The 17841-nt window shown below is 32.7% G+C and overlaps 1 protein-coding gene across 1 annotated transcript; it reads left to right on the top strand.

The window, feature by feature from the left end:
• Positions 1–43: 43 nt before the first annotated feature.
• On the top strand, positions 44–10199 carry LOC143079248 (uncharacterized). The gene is made up of 6 exons (XM_076254484.1): positions 44–197; positions 3648–3835; positions 4919–5583; positions 6437–6591; positions 8780–8961; positions 9888–10199. The coding sequence occupies exons 1-6, from the start codon at positions 85–87 to the stop codon at positions 10061–10063; spliced, it is 1479 nt and encodes a 492-aa protein (XP_076110599.1). The 5' UTR covers positions 44–84; the 3' UTR covers positions 10064–10199.
• Positions 10200–17841: the final 7642 nt, after the last annotated feature.

Below are 17841 nucleotides of genomic sequence, written 5' to 3'. Positions count from 1 at the left end.
TAAAGCATCTGGGGAATTAAAAAGTTTCAATTCCTAAAATGAACACTTTACCATAATTAAAGGAGATTGAAGAGCGCAAAACGAATGGCTGAAATTAGCAAAGCGGAGTATTTAAAACGTTATTTATCTGGTCCAGAGGAAAATGAAAAGAAAAAGAAAAGGAGAAAAGTTGTTAAATCGAATTCAAAACATATAAGGTGCATTTCATGAATATGAGGCTTGTTTTACCTTGAAAAGGAAGCAAGACAAGGCGCCCCACTGCAAAAATCGCCCAACACCTACACTCGTCCCACTTTAGTTTACCAACTCGCCCACTTATGAAAAGGGATAATTATGTTTAAATTTACCATCAGAGAATAAATTACTGTAAATAATCATGATAAGCAGTAATCATACATACTTAACATTTAATAATCATGATAATTCAGGTATCCGGTCGTTTCGCCCCAAACCAGCAAACTGATCCAGCCCAAGTCAATCCGTCCCAAAGTCGATCTGTCTAAAATCAATCTGGCCCATGTCGATCCAGCCCTATGTCGATATGGCCCCATAATAGAATAATGAATGCCGGATCGACTTTAAATATAAGGCTGGATCGACATTGGGCCAGTTCGAAGTGGGCCCGATGGACTTGGGCCGGATTGACATGAAAGCATAATTAACAGGGTTCTCAATAAGGATTTAAGGCGAGTCCAGACTGGGATAATGCCAGGGACTCATCATTTTTGGCCATGGTGAGACCAACAGTAAGAAGAAGATATTTTTTTGCAATTTGATTTATGATTATAGTCGCCATGAGCTAATAGAGCAATGAAATTACATTAAATTCAGATTATTGTGAAACTTTTGCTATAAAATGATGAAATGTGTGTTCAGTTTATACAAAACATTTCAATCTTGATGCATTTTTGGACTCACCAGTTTTGAGAATGGTGTCAGTCCAGACAGATTTTCATGAGTTCAGGACTCATGGACTCGCCTTAGTGGGAACCCTGATTAACATGATTAATCATCAAATTCATAAGAAAAACAAACATTTCTTTTCATATAACATGTATAACAATAAACATGTACATGTATGATAACTCCCCAATTTTATTTAGAAACTAAATTATATAAAAGGACCATACATTTGTAGATAAAAGAATAAGTAGAGACTTAAATCTATGCTCCACGGAAACTGGAACCCCACCCTCACTTTAAAACTAATATTTCTATCAAAGTTGTAAAACAAATCCACCTCTGACAATACCTGTAACATCTGTTGTACATGTAACCCCAAGGAACAGTATAAGGTCCAATTTAATATTGGTCTTTATCATGTTTATCACATCTTCGCTAGCCAAGGGTTACGATCCACTCCCGCTCTCTTCACCCTTGGCAGATTGAGCTAACATTTGTGATATCAATGTTGCGCCATCTACCGGAAAATAAAAGTCACGCCCATTCCAAATAAATTATTCTTGACAAATGGTAGCACTTGAACTCTTGAATTTGGAGGTAAAAACATGGTAGCGTCTAGATTCTACACACTTGGTAAAGCTGGAAACGAACATATGCGTCAACATTCATGCATTTGTGCATTAAACATACACAGGGACTTCTATTAGTTGATTAAAAACATTCAAGTATTCACTAAATATAGTCGTATGTCATGTATGTTTAGTGATGTAAAGACTTGTTGCACAATAAACACGTGGCAATTGTTTACAAACACTTTCTTCATCTACACATGATCATGGTATAGGAGCTTTTTGATTGGATGCAGCGAGTTTCTACTGCAACCAATAAAAATCCTTACCTTGTGTCTCCGAAACTTTATCTCAATCCGCCAAGGGTGAAGAGAGCGGGAGTGGATCGTAACCCTTGGCTAGCGAAGATGTGTTTATAAATGTAAATCTATGGCTTTCCTGAACAAAGCAAGCTTATATTAAATGCTTTCCCAATTACAGAATAATTTACAGAGAAATAAAAACAAGAAATTTTAAATGATTGCCATGAATAACAACTTGATTTAATTTTAGGCCCCCCCTTTTCTGGAAAAAAATAAGTTGATTATATAGGGAATCACTGAAGCATGACTGGAGCTGGCCCCCTCTTAGGCAGTCAATGGGCTCCCACTTATGAACAATTCTGCATCCGCCACTGAAAATATCTTGGGCATCAAACATGTCAAACAGTCAGGGTTGGCAAAGTATTACCCACCCGGGAATTCCCAGGTGGGAAAACCAGGGTTTTCCTGGGCTGGGCAATACTCACAGAAATGGGTAATACTGGGCAAATATGATTTTTTTAAGCTTATTCTAACACAAAATAGTAAAGACTTGGTGTAGTTTCATAGTATAACAGCTAAATAAATACTTTTTATACAGATAACCATGGGCAGTCATTTCTAGAAGAATGAAAAATTCAATTTAATTTTCTTCTATGTAGACAGAATACAAGATTTGCATATTTAAGGATACCTTGTTAATTACCAAGCATTGTTTCAATAATTCAAACTTTGAAAAAAAAATGCATTTTATTGCAGTGTTTAAGTGAATTGTTAATTTTAAATGTTATACATTCATATTGCTAAATAAACACCCTAAGGGGTCATGCCATTAACACTTATAGAATTGAATGGGCTGATTATTGTTACATAAACAAATCTGCATTCTAATCTGAATAATTACTTATTAATAAGTGACAGTACATGTACATTATTTAAATGTAATTTTTCTTCCATGTAATTGTTGATTCTTAATACATTGTTAATAGGAGTTACATTTATTTAAAAAAATAAATTATTGCTTTATATTTACCGTTTTACCATGTTTACCAATTCAGACAAGCAAAATTGCTTATGATAAATATCTGAAATGTATAACATTTGTGTTTGATCACTGAATCCTCTATACAGTTCAGACCAGTATTTTATATTACCCAGTATTGCCTAGTATTACCCACTAAAACCCAGTAAAACCCGGGATTTCCCACTGGGCTGGGCAATACTCATAAAACCCTGGTTTTTGCCAACCCTGCAAACAGTAATCTAATCTCAAAATAATCACTTGGTTTTCTGAAACAAAATTTATAAGTAAAGTAAAAATGATAAAACCCAGACTTACCAGGTACTAGCTATATATAGTAAGACCTAAACTAGAGCATATATATGAAAGACCCACAACTATAACTTGAAAAGGTTCAGACATGCAGCTCAGTATGAATACAACATGTTTTTGAAACTTCTCATATAAAACAACTATTTGAACACAAAGAAAAGAATAAAAAGATGGCATACTTTAAAATGGGCTGTGGATCTGTAGATGTTTTGGTTATTTGCTCCTTTGTCTTTCCCAAGCCAGGATCTTAAAATTTAATATTCAATTTTATTAAACTAGGCAATGTTTCAAAATAACAACAGGAACAACATGAGCTTTTTGAGTTTTAGAAATATGTACAGTATTTTTACACACTTCAAAAACTTGTACACAGTATGATAGATCATCATACAATGGTCAATGTCCACTCTCAGTCTCTCACTGAATTGTGGATTAGCATGATTAGAGTGGCATATCATGTCCTAGGTCAGTTATTTATTAACATAGTATAAACATGTTACCGTTACTTGTTTACAAATTGTAAATTTTCTTTATTTTCTTCAGATCAACGATTATAGATGATGATGTTGATTTAAAGTCCCTACTCCCAGAGAACTTAGAAAATACACTAGATGAAGATATTGGGGAGGATGACCCAACCATTGTAGCTATTATTGACGAACGTCCAGATACTATACAACAGTTGGAAACTTACAGACATAGTGATGGTCGATGGAAAACACTTGGGAAAGGTGACATATTAAAGTAGTTATTGTATTTAATATGAGATGTGAATTATCCAGCATTTTATATGTTTTTGTAAAAAAGAAGATGTGGTGTGATAAGACATCTATTCATAAGAGACCAAATGACACAGAAATTAATTTATGTTTACTCTTTATCATATTTTGATTTGAACTGCTTGCAGAAGGGTCTGGCAGCGGTGGAAATTTTAGTTAGAAAATCAGATACTTTAGCATATAACTAATTTCAGAGACAGATTTTTGCGAAAAGTATAAAAATATTAAACATGTTAAAACATAGAAAATACATGTATAATGTCCATTGAAATACAGCACTAACTGTCATGATTGTCTAGAAAGTTAACTGAAATGTTAAAAGTCCTTAATCATGTTAATTATTAATAGTCTGAAATTTTTATCCAAGAGCATGTACGTAAGGGGCATATATTCATATGTACCCTTACTACTCATGCTACAGTTCTGTTCATAATATTTGGAAAAAAACAGTCCCAAAAATTCACCATTTATTTTGTATTTGAATGTTCAAATATCAATCTTTCTTATATATATATGCACTTGCATTAGGTTGCTTTCTATGACATAGGTTATATGTTCATGATGTTGTTTATAGTATCCAGAAAAAAAACTTCACATATTGCACATTTATCTCTTATTTGTTTCAACAACATTTAATTCCATGCTTATACATACAAAACATAAAGGTAAAAAAAACTAAAATGGTGCATGAATTGGCTAAAATGTCCTTTTGAAGTATACACCCCCCCTCCTAAACTCACATGCTCCAGGTGTAGATTGTGTTAACACAATGAAAGAAAATGACAAAATGCAGATTAAAGGGCATAAAAATGAAGAACAGAGAAAAATATGCAAAATAGATAAAGAATACAGAATAATAGGGTGTGAAAACAGAAAGAATCATAGAGAATAATCCAGTGTTAAATATACAGAATGCAAAACACTGTCAGTTCAGATAAACTATGCTTATAAAGTTTTTCATTCAATATTCATCATACATGCATGTTACTTGAAATTGTCGGTTACTAACAAGCTTTTAAATGAATTAATTTACAGATGACGATTTTGACCCATCATTGTTGAAGAGTATGAAAGATGAAGACATTTTAAAGAATACAAAATCATTTTTCAAGAATAAAAGGGAAAGTGAATATAACAAAAAAAGTGTTTCAAGACAATCTGATCTTCCTAGAAGAAAAAGACATGATTCAGATTCAGATAATTCATTACCAAGGAAACATAGGCATGATTCAGATTCTGACCAATCATTGCCAAGAAATCAAAGACATAATTCAGATTCTGACCAATCACTACCAAGGAAACAGAGGCATGATTCTGATTCCGATTCATCACCTGCAAGGAAACCCAAAACCTTAATCCGTAAATCTCGTTTTGAACCAAGAAAAAGATTAGATTCAGATGAATCACCTCCAAGAAGGCAAAGACATGATTCAGGATCTGACAATTCACCACCTAGGAGGAAAAGGCATGAATCAGGGTCTGACCAATCACCACCCAGAAGAATAAGAAAGGATTCAGGATCTGACCAATCACCACCAAGAAGGAAAAGGAATGATTCAGATTCTGATCAATCACCACCCAGAAAAAAAGATAAGATGAGTAAAACATTATCTGGTAAAAAAGCTGGATTACAAAGTGCTAAAGATATGAAAATGGAGGCAGAGAAGATGAAAAAGAAAGAAGATGATGCTTTTAAAAAGGTAATGCATTTTAACAACAACAAAAACAAATGTTTTGGGGGATCTTCAATATATTGATTTACCCAAATGGGAAACTGGAACTGTTAACCATACTATGGAGTTTAACCCTGGTTTTTGGTGGATATAAAAAATAATATGTGGTATGATTGCTAATGAGACAACTCTCCAAGAGACAAAATTATTTAGAAGTACATGTAAGCAATAATTAGTTACTGTACAGCTTTCAAAAATGAGCAAAACTCTTATTGCATAGTAAACTATAAAAAATCCTAAAATGGCAAATGCAAAACAATTTCAACAACAAAACCAACACCTGATTTTATGTACTAAACAAACAAAAACATATATGATATACTGCTTTAAACAACAACAACTGAATAACAGGCCCTTTACTTGGGACAGGCACATACAGAATGTTACAGGGTTAAGCATATAAGAAGGGGGCCCAACATGTACATTACCCCCAAAATCTGTGACAGGGGTGCAACAAAATGGTAAATATTATATTGTAAAAAAAACAATTCTGCAAAATATTGTTCATGTCTTTATCACCTTAAAATGTGTAGTATGACATATAAGTTCATAACCAGAGACCAATGGAGACAAACATTAAAAATTTGAGGATTCAAGCTTTCTGTGTTTTAATGGAACTGCACAGTTTTTTAACACATTGCAATAGTAACAATTACGTACATAGTAATAGTGTTGACAATACAAGATTCAGTATAAATCTTGAATGATAAAAATGAAATTTGATGCAAACTTACAGTTGTCAGTTTATTTTCAATCTATGAGTTTGACTGTCCCTCTGGTAACTTTCGTCCCTCTTTTACATAGTCATACATTATTTCAGATCAGCAATGATGCTCTAGGAAGAGATGCAGTGACAGTTTTCAGGGACAGAAAGACAGGAAAGAGAAGAAACATGGAAGATGAAGCAGAAAAAAATGCTGAACAACTTGAGAAAGAAAGACAAATGAAAGAAAAATATGAAAAATGGGGAAAAGGGTGAGTTGAGGTGTTTAAATCACTCTGAATGGCCGAAATGTATAGCAAGATGAACAAAGAGAGACTTAAGAAAATAGACATTGAAAACTTTGTTTTAAAACCGCAGTGTTCTCCCCAGGCCGTTTTAGCACAGCGCTTTTCAGCGCTATTGCAATTCCCCGCTGTCCTATTGCACTGACCGCGTCGCTATCCAACACAACCGCGTTGCTATATTTTTTTTCGTATTTTTCAAATTTTTCAAATTTCCCGCTTATTTTTCACTTCGGATCACGTGATCGACTGGTTTACAATTTTTGAATGAATTATTTCTGTTGTGTTAAAGTAACTCTGCGGTACCAGTCTAATAAATTTTACAAAATGGCGTTTTTGACAGATCAAAATAAACAAAGATTTCAACATTGACATCTATTTTTATAATTTAAAGAAAATATAGAGGCATATATGAATGAAATGAGATGAAATGAATTGGCCGCATTTGCCGACGTCACTCACAAACTTGTTTTACGAACTTTGAACAAATGATTAATTTAAAAACGATCAAACACAGGGGTTTGTTCCAAATTATTTGCCGGGTTTACTATCCATACAAACCCCGAAAATGAGCAAGTCTGTTAGGTATTAATTATCTCCTATTCGAACTTATAATTGTTTAGTCAGAAATTCTACCATTTGATAACAATTTTGAGAGGATATGATTAGAAAAACAAACCCCAAGCTGATACGACTTGAGAAATTTACTTTCTCTATGTCCAGCTTGGATGAAGCCATTTAAATATTATAAAACGTTTAGGTCATAAAAATGAGAAATCTTTATGCAAAAAAATGTAAATTCCTGTCAAACGTCGTAAGGTTAACAGTACACTGCTACAGTTGGTTACAAAACCAAACAGAAACTGATAATGACTTTATTGTTAGTCCTACATGTTCTGCAACATTACCTGATGGTGCTAAGAAATCTTGGCACAGGCAGTCTGGTGTAGATCCATCATGGAAAAAGACTTCTCCTTCAGTTATATACATAGATAGTATGAGGATTTAATATATGAATTTACAATGCCATGGAGAAAAAAAACCTCCTCTTCTATATCCAGACAATAACACGTCGTTAACAAACAAAGCCTCATTAATGGGTACACTGTAACTTCCATGAGCATGACAAGGACATCATAACAAGAGGAAAAATCAACAGCATGATATAATAAAAACACATAACAAATAAATTACAAACAAACCGCGCGCCGCTATAAAGTTACTGAGAATTGTCGAAAATTACGCGCTTACCACAGCGCTATCCAAAAATCCTGGGGAGAACACTGAAACCACAATCCTAAAGAAAACAGATACTGTTAATTCAGAAATTATTGCATTCATTTATTTTTTCAACACAAAAGAAAGAAATGTGAGAGTAAATATTGCAATTACAGGAAAAGCTACATACAAATATAGGTGTCAGATTTATAGAATGCAAGTTCTAGTATTGCATTTTTACGTTTAACTGTACATGTACATTTAAAGTAGTTCATGTTGTGGAATACTATGAACTGATTTTTTTGTGTTACTGTGTTCTCCAACACTGCACTCACACAAAGAGTTCATCTTGCACTGCTATTTAACAGTAAATTACGTCTGGAAATTGCAATGCATTCTAAAAATAACTCAATTTTATACAAGACGATATCTTATTTGAAAGGACATAGTAGGTTTGAATCAAATTTTGCTGAAATAAGGAATGGAAATCCTGTGCTTAAAATTGAGAGAATTGAAAAAAGTAAAGATTGAAATCCTTGCCAAATCCTGCATACACTAATTTTTCTTTTCAGTAAATTATTTTTTGAATGATTTATTCTTTACTGTCAAAGTAATGGGCAACTCTTCTAATTTGGGTTAAATGTTGATAGATATAAGAAGATGTGGTATGAGTGCCAATGAGACAACTCTCCATCAAAGTCACAATTTGTAAAAGTAACTTCAAAACGTAGCCTTTGTTCATACCAAACAGCAAGATATAAAGGGCCCCATAAATAACTAGTGTAAACTATTTAAACAGGAAAACCAACGGTCTTATCTATATAAAAATCAAGAAACACTTATGAACAACATCAAATACGACAACCACTAAACATCAGGTTCCCACGTTTTCTATCATTGTCTATAATCTTTTGTAAAACATGAATATATTCTAATGCAGAATGAAACAACAAGAACAACAACAAAGAAATGTAGAAGAACATTTACATGAGGCGTCTAAGCCTATGGCTAGATTTAAAGATGATGATGACTTAGATAAACACCTAAAGGAGATAACAAGGGCAGATGATCCTATGCTAAAATTCTTAAAGAAAAAGAAACCAAAAGATTCAAAGAAAAAAGGTTTAATATTTTAATTTTCTTCACTTTGGTTATAAAAATGCTTCATAACATGCCTCTAACATGAGTTCAAAGCACTTTTCTGGATTTACCTTTATTGGGATTGTCCAGAATGCTTCAAGGCATGTAGTAGAAATATTTATGAGATTATATATATACACACTATTTAGGAACATCATTCATTAACATAAATGGACTTAACTATGTGTTAACGGTGTCAATGATAGACTGTGACTTGTAAAGGACTGTTACTCATCCTAGGTTTAGTCTAGAGCTTTGTCAGAACCAAACATTTTAGAATTGTTATTTTTTACAATCTAAGCTTATTATAATGAAGGATTATGGGTAAGCACATGTAGATTGACCTACTAAGATATAGAATTATGTGTCTTCTTGAAAACTTACCTTGTGATCAGAATGTTTAAATATCTATGTATCAACCAAGAATATAACAGCATTTATATAAATAATCCACATCGTATTATCCTAGTAATGTTAATTATACATTTGCATCTTTCTGTAGAATTTAACTTATATGTAAGATTTTCTGTTAGTCTGTTATTACAGTGTGCTTTTTGTGAGACTTTTATACCACATACAAAAGGTTGTTTTCATGGAAACTATATAACTTTGATTCACCTTCATTTCCACTTCTCTTCAATATACCACAACACAACAAAATATTTGCATAATAACAGCCACACAAAAAGCATGTTGAAAAAGGAGTTGTATTTTTATGTCCAATATAGGGATAAAAATAGAAACACTAATTAACAATCAATCAAATTACATTATAATCAGACCCACATTACAGCAAAACGTTTACTTTGTGGAAAAGACGTAATAGAATTTTTACATACAAATAAATTTCAAATAGTTAACTTCTGTTACAGACAGGAAGTGATTTTTAAAACATATTTTATTTTCAGAATTACCAAAGTATAAAGGAGCACCTCCACCTCCAAACAGATTTAATATGATGCCAGGCTACAGATGGGATGGTGTTGACAGGTCTAATGGCTTTGAGGCTAAATACTTTGCCAGCATTTCCAATAAGAAAGCCATAACTGAGGATGCTTATAAATGGAGTGTTGAGGATATGTAAAGGAATGATGTGTTGATTTATGTTGTAAGAGGCAGCTTGAGACACAGTTGTGTCTTTGTAATGTTGATGGCAGCTGTGGCGTGACAAAAACTATTGCTGGTTACAAGGTGTATTGACAAAGAGCTAGTCAAGTGTTAATGGATTGTACCAGTCAAGGTGAAACAGTAGAAGTGTGTAGAAGGCTATTTACCTTTCAGGAATTGTCCTCTTTTATATCAGATGTTTCTGACAGTATCAGGATATTGATTAGAATTGTATTTTTACAACAATCACAATATAGATGCTTACATATAATTTGCAATTATGAGGCCAATAATATACTAATTTTATGTCTTTTTAATCACTTTTCAAATTGCTTGTCAAAGATCTTATGCAAAATTTTCATTTCACTTATACATGTATATTTTGAACGATTTATGGCTCCCATACATACCACTATCCTATGGTGTTTTAAGTTCACCAAATGAAAGTTGAGGATGAAATATTGGACCATATTCAGTTAATCGTATGTATAAAATTTGCCAAAGGACTTAATAAAAACTTAAGATCTCATAAACATGTTTAACCCGGCCGCAATTTTGCGCCTGTCCCAAGTCAGGAGCCTCTGGCCTTTGTTAGTCTTGTATGATTTTTAATTTTAGTTTCTTGTGTATAATTGGGAGTTTAGTATGACGTCCATTATCACTGTACTAGTATACATATTTTTTAAGGGGCCAGCTGAAGGACGCCTCCGGGTGCGGGAGTTTCTCGCTACATTGAAGACCCATTGGTGGCCTTCGGCTGTTGTCTGCTCTATGGTCGGGTTGTTGTTGCTTTGACACATTCCCCATTTCCTTTCTCAATTTTATTAAACATACCTTTAATATCAAGGCTGTACCCTAGGTGACTTTTAATGTGTTAGAATAAGTATAAATAATATGGCAGATGAAGAACTAGTTCCTATTTTCTTGATCCTTACAGCTTGAAGGAGGGGGATACATGTACATAATGTATGGGCAAGTTCTCCAGACCCCTCACTCACTATTTTGCACTTCCCTTATAGAACATGCTGATAACAGCCCTGAATATCAAATTTTATTGAATATTTTATACAAACATTGCATGACAAAGCTTTATTAATGATGTTTTTCATGTCCCCTTGACTCAGTGATAAGGACATACAGTATAGTGTCATGGATTTTTCTAGCATTCCACAGGGTCCGGTTTTCGGACCCATTCCCAACGGCAAAAACCCTACAGTACATTTTTCCCAATTTTGGGAGTAAAATTCCCAAATGATCACAAAATTTATTTTTATGCTTATTATTCATGACAGAGATGTTTATTTTATTCAACAGCTAGCTTTATGTCAAAAATCGTCAACAAGTAATGTGTAAATCCAAGTTGAAACATATTGAATGACAAACAACATTTGACAAACAATGGCTGCCATAAATAAACAGGAAGTGTGGGAAAATACTAAAACCAGATCAAATCCGGAAACGAACAAGTATATAATTCCGGGTTTGTCAATCAAATGCAGTTAATAAAAAATGAAAAGAACCAAACATGTGACAGCTATCATAGCAACACTAAAATTGGAAAGTAAAAGATATATATAAAAGAAAATAGAAACAGGATATATTTTATACAGAACTCAAAATATTTTAGTTCACAAATTTTCATGTCAAAATAAAAAAAAATAACAATCCTTTAAAAAGTTAGAACTCATTATTTTGATACTCAAATAAACTTTAATGCCATGTTGTTATATTTAAAAACAAATTTAATGAACTAAACACACTAAAACTAACATCTGGTATATTGGTTGTTTTTCCCAATTTCATTGAAAACTGCGCTAAAAAATTCCCAAAACTGGCCAGGGTCCTTTTTCCCAAAATACCCAGATAAACCCCTGAGTGTTACCACATTCTTCTGTCATACTAATACAACAGTTGTTTCAACTTTTTTGTAATACTGAATATTTTAATCTGATTTTTTGTTTATATAAATGTACAATAATACATGACAATTCAAGTGTGTGATGCATTTTGATGACTAAGTTACTACCCTGAAACTTACAAATTTTCATGAAATGTTTCAAATGTCTTTTTTTGGTTAAATAATTTCAGTTTGGAATTGAATATTAATTTTTATGTGCAATCAAAGCAATATATATGTTACCACAACATTTTTTTTGCAGCAATGTACATGCATTTCTATCAATTAATGTTTGTTCCAAAAATGTTTATGTGTTGAATGTTTTGATCAATGAAGTTAACTAAAGATCCATATTAGCAAGTTTTGAATGACAATATTATTGTGACTGATTTAAACTGAGTTTACATGCAACTTGGATATAAATGATTTTATATGACAATAAAAGAAAATAGTCCATTTATCGTTTTGCTTTGAATTGATATAAAGTTATACCTTGAGAGTGGAATACATGTGGTTGCAATTCTTCTGATTTGTGTTTTTATGCCCCACTTAGGAGCATTATGTTTTTTTGGTCTGTGCGTTTGTCCATCCGTCTGACTCACTTTAGGTTAAAGTTTTTGGTCAAGGTAGTGATGATGGCGTTGAAGTACAATTAACTTGATACTTAGTTCACATGTGCCCTATGACATGATCTTTCTAGTTATAATGCCAAAATGAGAGTTTTTACCTCAATGTCACAATCCACTGAACAGAGAAAAAGATAAGTGTGAACAGGGCATCCGTGTACTATGGACACATTCTTGTATTAAAGCTTTTGGGGAGAGTTTTCTGAGTTGTATTAACCTCAAAAATACGAGTTAGTTAACTGTACTTACATAAAACTATTAAAAGAGGGTGGCAATATGCAAAATAAAATATAGTTTTCAAAAATATGAGTGCACAAACCAAGTTAGACAACAGTCATATGCCAGGTGTTCCATTCAAATCAATTAAGGAGATATGGGGAACATGGTAAACAGACAACAACTCACAATATATATAAAAGTCAGAAAAGACAGAAGAGGTCAATACATAGATTTTTCTACTCTCATTTCAAAAGCGGATTTAAAAAGAAAGATTCATTTATTTTCCAGAGAACGAACTTTTGTGTATTGAGAAAAACTTTCATTTCGGTAAATATTTTATTTTGGGAGTTAGCCAAAGACACGACTACAGTGCTCATACTAAAATCATCTGTTTTACTGACCATGATTGGTTTTATGTTGATAGTCTTAAAAGACAAAAGATATCTACAAGTTTTTACATGAACTAAACATCAGAGCATTTGATGTCATTGCTAGTTTTTAAACAGTTCTATTGTTCGTCTTTTTTCTGGGCACTGTTTTATTGTCTTCCTAGAGAAGCATTACAGGGGACATGGAAATACCAGGCATCCATCTGTGTGTTCGTCCACTTACCCTTCTGTGTGTCTGGCTCTCAGTCCATCTGATCATGTTAGCAATCTCACATGTACAATTCTTGCCAGATTCTTATGAAACTCGTACTATAGGTTAATATGGTTAATATCAGCAATATCTCAGACAATTGATTTTTTAGCTCACCTGGCCCAAAGGGCCAAGTGAGCTTTTCTAGACACTTGGCGTCCGTCGTCTAACTTTTACAAAAATCTTCTCCTCTGAAACTACTTGGCCAAATTTAACCAAATTTGGCCACAATCATCATTGGGGTATCTAGTTTAAAAATCGTGTCCAGTGACCCGGCCAACCAACCAAGATGGCTGCCATGGCTAAAAATAGAACATAGGGGTAAAATGTAGATTTTGGCTTATATCTCTGCAACCAAAGCATTTAGAGCAAATCTGACATGGGGTCAAGATTTATCTGTCTATTTTCAGATGAATCGGACAACCCGTTGTTGGGTTGCTGCCCCTAAATTGGTAATTTTAAGGAAATTTTGCCTTTTTGGTTATTATCTTGAATATTATTATAGATAGAAATAAACTGTAAACAGCAATAATGTTCAGCAAAGTAAGATCCACTAATAAGTCAACATGACCAAAATGGTCAGTTGACCCCTTAAGGAGTTATTGCCCTTTATAGTCAATTTTTAACAATTTTCGTAAATTTTTGTAATCTTTTACAAAAATCTCCTCCTCTGAAACTACTAAAACAAATTTAACCAAACTTGTCCACAGTCATCATTAGGGTATCATTTAGTTTTAAAAATGTGTCAAATGACCTGACATGGCTAAAAATAGTACATAGGGTAAAATGCAGTTTTTGGCTCATATCTCTGAAACCAAAGCATTTAAAGCAAATCTGACGGGATAAAATTGTTCATTAGGTCAACATCTACCTGCCCTGAAATTTTCAAACCAATCAGGCAACCTGTTGTTGGGTTATTGCCCCTGAATTGGTAATTTTAATTTTAATAAAATTTTGCAGCTTTTGGTTATTATCTTGAATATTATTATAGATAGAGATAAACTGTAAACAGCAATAATGTACAGCAAAGTAAGACCTACAAATAAGTCAACATGACCAAAATGGTCAATTGACCCCTTAAGGAGTTATTGCCCTTTATATTCAATTTTGAACAAATAGAATTTTTTTCATAAGAAACCTTGAACAGCAGGCATGGGGACTCTTTCCATTGGTCTCTAGAGTTTGGAGAATATTTACAAATAGTATACAGTGGCGGAACCAGAAATTTTCATAAGTGGGGCCCATTGACTACCTAAGAGGGCCTGCTCCCGTCATGCTTCAATGATTCCCTATATAATCTACCACATTTTTCCAAGAAAAGGGGGGGGGGGGCATGGGCCTCCTTCTTAACCTGCCCCTGGTATATATCAGGCGCGTAGCTCCATATACGCTAACACGCAGTTGCGTGCACATCGATCCGCATGCAAAAAAATAATTATAAATTGGGAAACACCTATGTTGTCACTTTTTTAATTGATGAAATATCATTAAATAAAGGCATTTGGTTTCAAAATAAAAGTTTTTTTGGAGATTATGACAAAATCGGACAGTAACTTGTATCTTTTACAAGATTTGAATTTGTAATACTCAGTCTAAGACATGTAGTTTTGGAGCACATTTTACAGTGTACGGTTCATCGGTTTGGAATGAGATGTACCAATCGGCATTAGAATTATCAGAACCCTTCGATATCATTGACAATATGCAGAGGCGCTGAGGTCGACAGACTACCGGAGCCAATCACCCTGCAAACACGCCAAAACAGTATTGGAAAGTCTCATTATTTTTTGCGTTCATAGACCATATGATAAGGGAACTGGAGGGTGGAATCGCGTCTAGAATTATCTAAAAATCGCTTCTTTGCGCTGTATCTGCTTCATCGTGTTGTAGGAAACGAACACATCTCAATGTAATTTTGACGAATTCAATTGGGAGGTCTCTAAATGCCGAACACGTACACTGGTTTATAACATCTCGCTAGTGCTGCCATGGAGATCTATCAGTGCACTACGTAAGTTGAAAACAAATGTACGACCAACAATGAACAACGACAGTTACTAGCATTACTGCATAGTCATCGGGATTTCAGTGTGAATATTGACAAAGTTATAGAGAAGTTTGTTTCTGCCTAGACCCGAAGAGCACATTTTGGACAATTTTAAGTAAAATCTGTATCACAAATATGTGTTGTTTATGTATTACTCAATTCAGAAGATTTATTGATAGTTTTACATTCATAGATTTTTTATAAGTCCTATCTACATATAGCTCCACTTTTAACCGTCCTATGACCGAAAACCGAAAAAAAACATCATTTTTCTTGATAAAAGGGTCCCAAAAAATTTTCACTCCGCTCGGCGGTAGTTGCTTGCACATCGTTTCATTCTAGCTACGCCCCTGTATATTAACTGCAACAGCATCAAAACTGTTTTACTAGTATGATTATTTAAATTAGTGAAACTTGTTCTCAACAAAACTTTATAACACATTCAGATATATTGGAAGCAGTCATATTTTAATATTTTATTTTTCTTCGCCTTCAACAATAAGCAAAACCTATAAAGGACCTGACATGAAAAATGTGAAACAATTCATAAGACAAACACAACAACCTGATTTATGACAAAAGAATCGATGAAAAAACAAATACTACAAACGGCAAATAAATTGCTACCAATAACAACCGCTGAATATGCATAAAATATTTGCTGCTTCAGATTTAGCAACAAGTAATTACAAGAGAAAATGAGTGAAAATAAATAACAAAAACATTCATAATGTACATTTAATGATGCAATAACAAAATTTAAATGCAACAAAAAATGCTGCCAACAAATTAATGGTTAAACAGACATACAACACATTCAAGCATACTGTAGTAGTAAATCTGGTAAAATATATATGTATAAGTAAAGATATGTGAATTATGTTAATATGGCAGTTATCATAAACTATCTGAAAATACAATCAAACCTATAGTAAGTCATTATCAGAATTTGATAAGTCTACTATGCTTATTATTACCAAACTTGTAAGCAGCAACATGTTTAAGTATGGTTATGACATGATATAAAAGCATAAGCAGCTGATGAAGATCTAACGCCTTAATCACATCAAAATATAACAACATTGTGTGCACATAGATTTGTGATTAAGAAATAAAGACCAGATTCCTTTGTAATTTAGAAAATTTATTTAGATAATTTTCTCTTCATTTTCCCTATCCAAAAATAAATGCCAAAACTACAAACAAAATATTAGAAAATTTCTTGGGCAACAATCTTTATATATATAGGTTCTTGAAATTTATAATGCTATGTATGAAAGGGAATTTAATTTTATATTGGTTATAATGAAATTGTTTCTTATTATAAATTTCTGTCCACTTACACATGCATTTACTCTTATACCAACAGCATACATTTGTACATCTCCTAGTCAAACATACATTCCATTTCAGTGTAATAATTACATATCTAGACTACTATGTAATGTAATAAGTATTCTACTCTACAAGAATCTTAAACTTAACATCAATATACCATCAACCATCAGTGAGAACTTGTCTTGCAAGAAAACTAATAATAAATTAAATATTTTAGCATGTAATAAACTTTTCTATTAAGCAAATCAATGGTAGTTATTCAAAGTGGAAGCCAAGTTCATTTTATTTGTTTTTCAATAGTCTTTTGAAGTCTTATTGATAAACAAAAATATCTAAAAGTTTTTAATTTTTTGTTTGTTTATCATTTCAACAGTTACACTTCAAAAGGTTACGCTATAATCATGATAATGTATGTCAATGGTGATGACATCATTTAAAATTCAATAGCTCCAAATTACTTGCTCTACTAATATGTTGCATTACACAAAAAATAAATTTCCATCCATCAAAGGCTCAAAGCTACAACTGATATTCATAAAATGACAATTATACTGTAAGAATAAAATAAATTTTAAATTATCTTTTTATAAACTTACCAATTTATTAGAGAGCCCATACCAGAGTTGATAGCTTTTCTGTGTAACACAAATGTGTATAATAATTCATTCATTAACTGTACTCATGTACAAAAAAAGCTAAATTTCATCTTTATTTTTTAACATTATTAAAATCTTATAATTACATATGTAACTAAATCTTATGCAATGTACAAGAACAATCGTACTGCATAAAAAATATCTGAGAGTGAAATCATCATTTTTTTTAAACAAAAACAATAAGACTTGTATAACATTAACAAAAAACAAAAGTTGAGCCAATTTGTTCAACTCAAGTTGCCATATTTTGATACAGAAAAATATAAACAACACTTTTGATAGAGAACAAATGGAGAATACATCAAACATAATTTGCTTGCATTTAACAGTAAA

Source organism: Mytilus galloprovincialis, chromosome 6 (genome assembly GCF_965363235.1).
Source record: "Mytilus galloprovincialis chromosome 6, xbMytGall1.hap1.1, whole genome shotgun sequence".
Taxonomy (NCBI): domain Eukaryota; kingdom Metazoa; phylum Mollusca; class Bivalvia; order Mytilida; family Mytilidae; genus Mytilus; species Mytilus galloprovincialis.
Note: the sequence above shows the minus strand (reverse complement) of the source record. Positions and strands in the feature narration are given on the sequence as shown.

Bases quoted from the DNA above. Each gene is read 5' to 3' on its own strand.
- LOC143079248 (XM_076254484.1), top strand. From the start codon at position 85: ATGGCTGAAATTAGCAAAGCGGAGTATTTAAAACGTTATTTATCTGGT. The intron at 5,584-6,436 runs GTAATGCATTTT...ACATTATTTCAG, and splicing joins AAGATGATGCTTTTAAAAAG to ATCAGCAATGATGCTCTAGG. The intron at 8,962-9,887 runs GTTTAATATTTT...TTTTATTTTCAG, and splicing joins AAAAGATTCAAAGAAAAAAG to AATTACCAAAGTATAAAGGA.